This window comes from Prionailurus viverrinus, chromosome D1 (assembly GCF_022837055.1).
Source record: "Prionailurus viverrinus isolate Anna chromosome D1, UM_Priviv_1.0, whole genome shotgun sequence".
NCBI lineage: Eukaryota > Metazoa > Chordata > Mammalia > Carnivora > Felidae > Prionailurus > Prionailurus viverrinus.
Window position 1 is genome coordinate 102,245,289 of NC_062570.1, and position 6,229 is coordinate 102,251,517.

General features: G+C 39.7%; 1 protein-coding gene across 1 annotated transcript; it reads left to right on the forward strand.

Moving 5' to 3' along the window:
• Nucleotides 1-4,473: 4,473 nt before the first annotated feature.
• On the forward strand, nucleotides 4,474-5,418 carry LOC125177027 (olfactory receptor 1002-like). The gene has a single exon (XM_047879036.1). It carries the CDS (start codon nucleotides 4,474-4,476, stop codon nucleotides 5,416-5,418), a length of 945 nt encoding a protein of 314 aa, XP_047734992.1.
• Nucleotides 5,419-6,229: the final 811 nt, after the last annotated feature.

Here is a 6,229-nt window from a genome sequence, read left to right on the forward strand (position 1 = left end):
AGAAAGTGTATAAGGGAAGAAGTCAAAGTTCAGCTAGGCAGTTGAGGCCAAGGAAGATAGATAAGCATTGCCCCAAATCTGGCTCTTAGAATTGAACCTTGGCTCATCTCTCTCTCATCCAGCTGCAAACATATCCATTCAGGTTTGATCTCCCTAGGATGGTCTCTCAATGAAATAATTTAATTCCTTTCCATTCTCACAGAAAGTTCACACTACCCAACACCTAGAAGTTAATCTCCTAATTTCTCTTCCTGCAGCCACATTCTTAAAATTATGTGTCCACTTATTAATGTCCTCATCTGTTTCAAAATATTAATTGAACACTTACTCCTTAAAGCACTATTCCAGAAGCTGGAGGTGTACTGTGGAAAAATGAAACAAAATTTATACTTGTTGTGATAGAGTGTTATGATGCAATACGAATTCAATGGTATGTAACGGTAATTGATTGAAGAAAAATAAACTAGATAAAGAGGGGAAGTGTAGGAGGGTTGGGTGTGGTTAACTGTACTCTTTTACAAAGGATGATTAAAGGTGGCCTCCACGATGAGCAGAAATCTGAAGAAAATTGCACAGATACCTGGAGGAAAATAAAACAGGAGCCGAAGGAAAAGAGAGGAAGATTCTGAGGTAGAATCCTGTTCTGCTTGTTCCAAGAATAGCAAGTGGACTGCATGAGGTGATGGTAGGTAAGAATCTAGATCTTTCTATTCATCCCCTCCATTGAGCTCTTAGGAGGACTAAATGGGTTAATACTCTCAAAGCACTTTGAAGAATGCCTTGCATATAGCAAACTTCTCCTGTGACAAGACTGATGTTCTGTGGCAACTTTTCTTGTGTGTGTGTGAATAAATAGATGTCACCTGTTTTCTGAAATTCCTTGAAGGATTCCTTACTGCTTGCAGATATAATTCAAACTGCTTTGCTTCATGAAGTGTTTATGAAGTTTGATCCCAAAGCCAGTTTTCTACCTTTGTATTTGAAATTTTTGTACCTCCAATGTCGACTGCTTTTGTCTCTCAAAAATTCTGTCCAAAGTTATAGCTCTCCTTTGCTGCATAACACCCCAATCCACCTTATTTTTATGTGCCTATAGCTTCCTTCCCTTTGAGATTAGTCACAACTAAGAGACTCTTCAACATCTCTGGTCACAACGATCCTACCATCCTCGTCACTCATGGACTGATCACGGGGTCCCTCGTGCTGCTGTGTGCCCAGACTCACCTTCTGATTACAAACTTTCTGAGACAAGGCTTTCTTTTAGATTCTCCAACCTGCACAGCACCAAGGGCCGGTGCTCATTATGCAACAGGGAAGGCTCAAAACGGGATTTTGAAGTGTGTGAGGGGGTAGTCTCAAAGGGAGAGGTAGGTTTATTTTGTACAATGACAATGGATTCAAGTCACAGTACTGTTCTCTTGAGAGAACTTTAATATCTTCTCTATAGGCCCAATCTCCTGAGCTTTTGATTCCCTGAGGGAGTTGGCTCCAATTTACACACAGCCCTTTAGAAAAATCTCTCTGATGTGTTGTGCAGAATGGAGTCAATGAACCCCGTTTTAAAGCGCTATTGGAATGCCCAGGCTTCAAGATGGTATCATTGTATTGTTTATCTTCCTAGACACCTGAAGAAGCTGAGGAGAATGACCAGTCTACTATGTTTGTAGGGTAATTCATTTTTATGTCAGGGAATGCTACTTTCATAACTTACTATGACATAAACAGGCAACGGCTGTAGGGATGTTTCTTCAGATAGGTACACTGAGTGAATTCCTAAATGGCTTTCAGGAGCCTAGGTATCAAAAAATATCAAAAATGATTTTACATGTCTGGAAAAGCATCATCTCTAAGCTTACCACGAAGAATAATTTGATGCAAGTGAAATATTCCATCCATGTCTCTTGCTTTAAATGACCTAACTTGAATGAACATGTTGGTTGAATTTTGTGTTTGGCGTAGAGATAGTGAAATATGCTGCAAGATTTATGGCTAATGGGACGCTCATGGGAACGAAGAAGAGGCCTTGGCCTCTTTGGCTTTTAATTTCTTCACTTGCCCTACATGGAGTTTTAGAAGTAGAAAACAAACCACTGAATCTGCTGACCTGAATTCCATGCTGCTCTTACCCTAAGTCACATGCATATCTAGGATCACGATGGCTCTATGCTAGCATTTTTGCATTAAGCAAGGTTGGAAAAAAGAAAGCAATATGCATTTTGACACTCAGAAACTATTGTTTTCACACGATAGTTTGAGTTGGTTGAGATCATAGATGGGGAAATTCTACTTTCATCCTCATAAAATGTTTTCATAACCCAAATCTACTGTGGCACTGAAAACACTTTGTTTATATCTTCTTTGAGCAAATAGCAAATACACACTGGCTTTGCATGTTTAGAAAATACTAACTTCTGGAAACATGTCACTAACTACAGTATAGCTTTTCTGACTATTCTTAAATTCTGTCCCACCAGGCCTTTCCTTTCCAAGCTCCATTGTTTCTGGGACAACAGGAGTGGGTTTTCATTTCATTACTTCCTGTTATTCAACTTCCTGTTAAGCAAAACCCCTTTCAAGCTTTCTTACCAGGGAAAAATGTTAGATTTCTGTCGATACTTCTCCTGCTGCACAGCCCATTGGTATTTTTGTGTGATTGTGCTGTTGTAATCATTATGATTATTTCAACGTCCAGAATGTGCATTTGTCTTCCTCAGTTTCTTGTTTCTTTTGGGTATTACCCTTACTTCATGTTTCTCTCACTTCCCGTTCATTCACCCCCCCCCCTTTTCTTTTATAAAAGAGTGTTATTCTGAGATAAATTTTCATAAGCAGCTTCAAAGGTAGTACAGAGAGGATCCCATCCCCTTCACACAGGTTTCCGCAATGGCTACATCTTACCAACTATAGCACAACATCAAATACAGGAAATGGAGATTGGTGTGATGTGTGGATTGCTCTATACCATTTTACTTCGTGTGGAGAGAGATTTGTTTAACCAACTCAACCATCAAGGTACGGAATTCTTCCAACTCTACATGGATGTCCCTGTGCTACACCTTTACAGTCTCACCTTCACCCTCCCTGCCTTTCCCAATCTCAGACAACTGCTAACCTGTTCTTCCTTTCTATAATTTTACCATTTTGAGAAGATAATGTAAAAATAGAGTTCTGAACTTTGAGATGGGCTGTTTTTCAACTCAGTGTAATGACCTCGAGACCCATTCAAGCTTGTATCTGTATCATATTTTTTCCTCTTTCTTACGGAATAGTATTCCCCGGTATGGACATTCCAGATTTTTTAGCCATTTATGTATGGTAGGAATTTGCATTGTTCCAGATATCTGGCCATTATGAATAGAGCTTGTGTCAACAAAATTTACATGCTTTTGTGTGGGCATAAATTTTCATTTCTTTGGGATAAATGCTCATGTGTGTCCTTTTCATCCCTAAATTATTGATTTTCTTTCCCAGCTCCTATTAGTACTTAATTGGTTACAACACTTACTTGATATTTAAGAACTAGTTTATTCTTTGATGAACTAACAAATTTGATGGACTTTGATGAGATTAATGGGTACATCCACCAATGACTGGAGGAATGTAGCTGTTTGTAAGGTGTCACCAAGGAGATCCTGTGGAAGATTTTAATCCCTGGTCAAAGCCATCCTCCCAGGTATGAGCTTGCCCTCCTTTTTGGAATCACAAGTCTGTCTTTTACACACCACAACTGAGTCTGTTTATCTAGAGTCTAAATGAATCGGCAAAGAAGTTACATTTCTAATACCCTGAACCTAGAGTTAGGGTAGGTAAGGTATTTGCCTGAGTTCATAAAAAATTCACATAATGCTTTTTGTCTAGAAGATGTTTCTTAAAGGATACTCTGTGCAATGTAGGAATTTTAAAAAATGGGATCTGGCACAGTTAGAGGACTTGCTTTAGAAGGTCACCAAAGGTCACATCTCAGTCTAAACTTGTCATTTTCTTCAAAATCTTGTGATCGGGAATAAACTGAAGTGCTGAGAGAGGTTCAGTGTTTAGTATCACACAGATAGCAAATACTGAGGATGGCCATTTGGAGGTAGAAGTCAAGAGTGTGATCTCTCAGTCTACCCTATGAACTTGAAAACTGTTGGAAGTTAAATTCATTTTCTTACATCGATTTATTTATTTTGAGAGAGAGGGTGCACACCCAAGAGTGAGGGAGGGAGTCCCAGGAGGGTCCATGCTGTCAGCTTGGAGCCTGACTAGGTGCTCAAATCCAAGCACCATGAAATCATGACCTGAGCCAAAATTAAGAGTCAGACACTTTGCCAACTACTTAGTCAACTACTTAGCCAACTACTTAGCCAACTATTTAGCCAACTACCAGCTACCCAGGTGCCCCAAAGAAGTTAAATTCATTTTTAAAAACAATTTAAGTATAAATTAATTGTAATGAAAAATCTTTCTCTCATTACAGATTAAATCAGAGAAATGGAACTTAGGAATCAAACTTTGGTGACTGAGTTTTTATTTGTGGGCTTAACAAATTGCTTCCAGCACCAGGTTGTTCTGTTTGTGATGTTTCTCTTGGTTTATCTGGTCACTCTTCTGGGAAATGTGGGGATGATCACCCTCATCTGGATGGATTCCCGGCTCCACACTCCCATGTACTTTTTTCTCAGCCACTTGTCCTTTGTGGATGTCTGCTCCTCTTCTGTCATTGGTCCCAAGATGTTGACAGACATCTTTGTGAAAAAAAAAGTAATCTCTTTCTTGGGTTGTGCTGCCCAGTTATGGTTTTTTGGTCAGTTTGTAGTGACAGAGTGTTTTCTGTTGGCCTCCATGGCTTATGACAGGTATATGGCCATCTGTAAGCCCTTGTTGTATACACTCATTATGTCCCGGCGAATCTGTGTGCAGCTGGTGGTAGGGCCTTATACCATGGGTCTTATAAGCGCCATAACGCATACGACGTTTGCCTTTTGCCTGCCTTACTGTGGTCCAGATACCATCAATCACTTCTTCTGTGACCTTCTTCCTGTTCTCTCCCTGGCATGTGCAGACACTCAGGTCAATCAGGTTTTACTTTTCATCTTGGCTGGAGCTCTAGGAGTGCTCAGTGGTGTGATCATCTTGGTTTCCTACATTTACATCATGGTCACTATCTTGAGGATCCGCTCTGCTGAGGGGAGGCGCAAAGCCTTCTCCACCTGCTCTTCACACCTGACTGCTGTCTCCATCCTGTATGGGACACTCTTCTTTATCTACGTACGCCCCAGTTCTAGTTTCTCCCTGGACATCAATAAAGTGGTTTCTGTGTTCTACACAGCCGTGATCCCCATGTTGAACCCACTTATCTACAGCCTGAGAAACAAAGAGGTCAAGGATTCATTCAGGAGGACGTTTGAGAAGAAGAATCTTCTTCTGAGTAGGTAAACTAGATACCATTTGTACTACAGATTGAGAGGTGATATAGACACAAGATGCAGGGCATGGGCTGGGTGATGGGAGTCCTACTTTTGTGTTGAGATTCACTTTTTATTACTGTGTGTCATTGAGAAGTGATATATCTTCAGATTACAATTTTCTCACTTGTCATTGAACAGAAATGAGTTTTAAAATGTTAAACTGAAGTACATGGATTATTGAACCCCAATGCTTTAAGAATATGTTCCGTGTTGGGGCGCCTGGGTGGCTCGGTCAGTTCAGCCTCCAACTCTTGGTTTTGGCTCAGGTCATGATCTCATGGTTTGTGTTCAAGCCCTACATCAGGCTCTGCACTGGTAGTGCTGAGCCTTTTTGGGATTCTTTCTCTCTTCCTCTCTTTCTGTCCTTCCCATGCCTTCTTTCTCTTTCCTCTGTCATAATAAAATAAAAAATATTCTCAGTGTTTGTGACTAGGGTATGAGAGGCTCTTTGCTAAGTCCTGTTAAATTATTATTATGTTAGAATCATAATCAGTGACTTGATGCTACTTCTGTTTATCTCACAAGGTGTTGAGATCCCCCAATTTTCTGGAAGCTTAGCCTTGACTCTTTAAACAAAAGCCAATAACAAGTATATTACGGTTAAAGATAGAAACTTATACTTGCAAGGTAAATTTGTCTTGGGAATGTAATATAAACATGGTGACTATAGTTAACAATACTGTACATTTGTTAGTTGTTAAAAGAGCAGATCTTAAAAGTTCTCTTCACAAGAAAAAAATTAATAACTACATAAGGTTATTTATGTTAACTAACTTATT

Excerpts from the sequence above, each read along its gene's own strand:
- LOC125177027 (XM_047879036.1), top strand. The coding sequence starts at position 4,474 with ATGGAACTTAGGAATCAAACTTTGGTGACTGAGTTTTTATTTGTGGGC.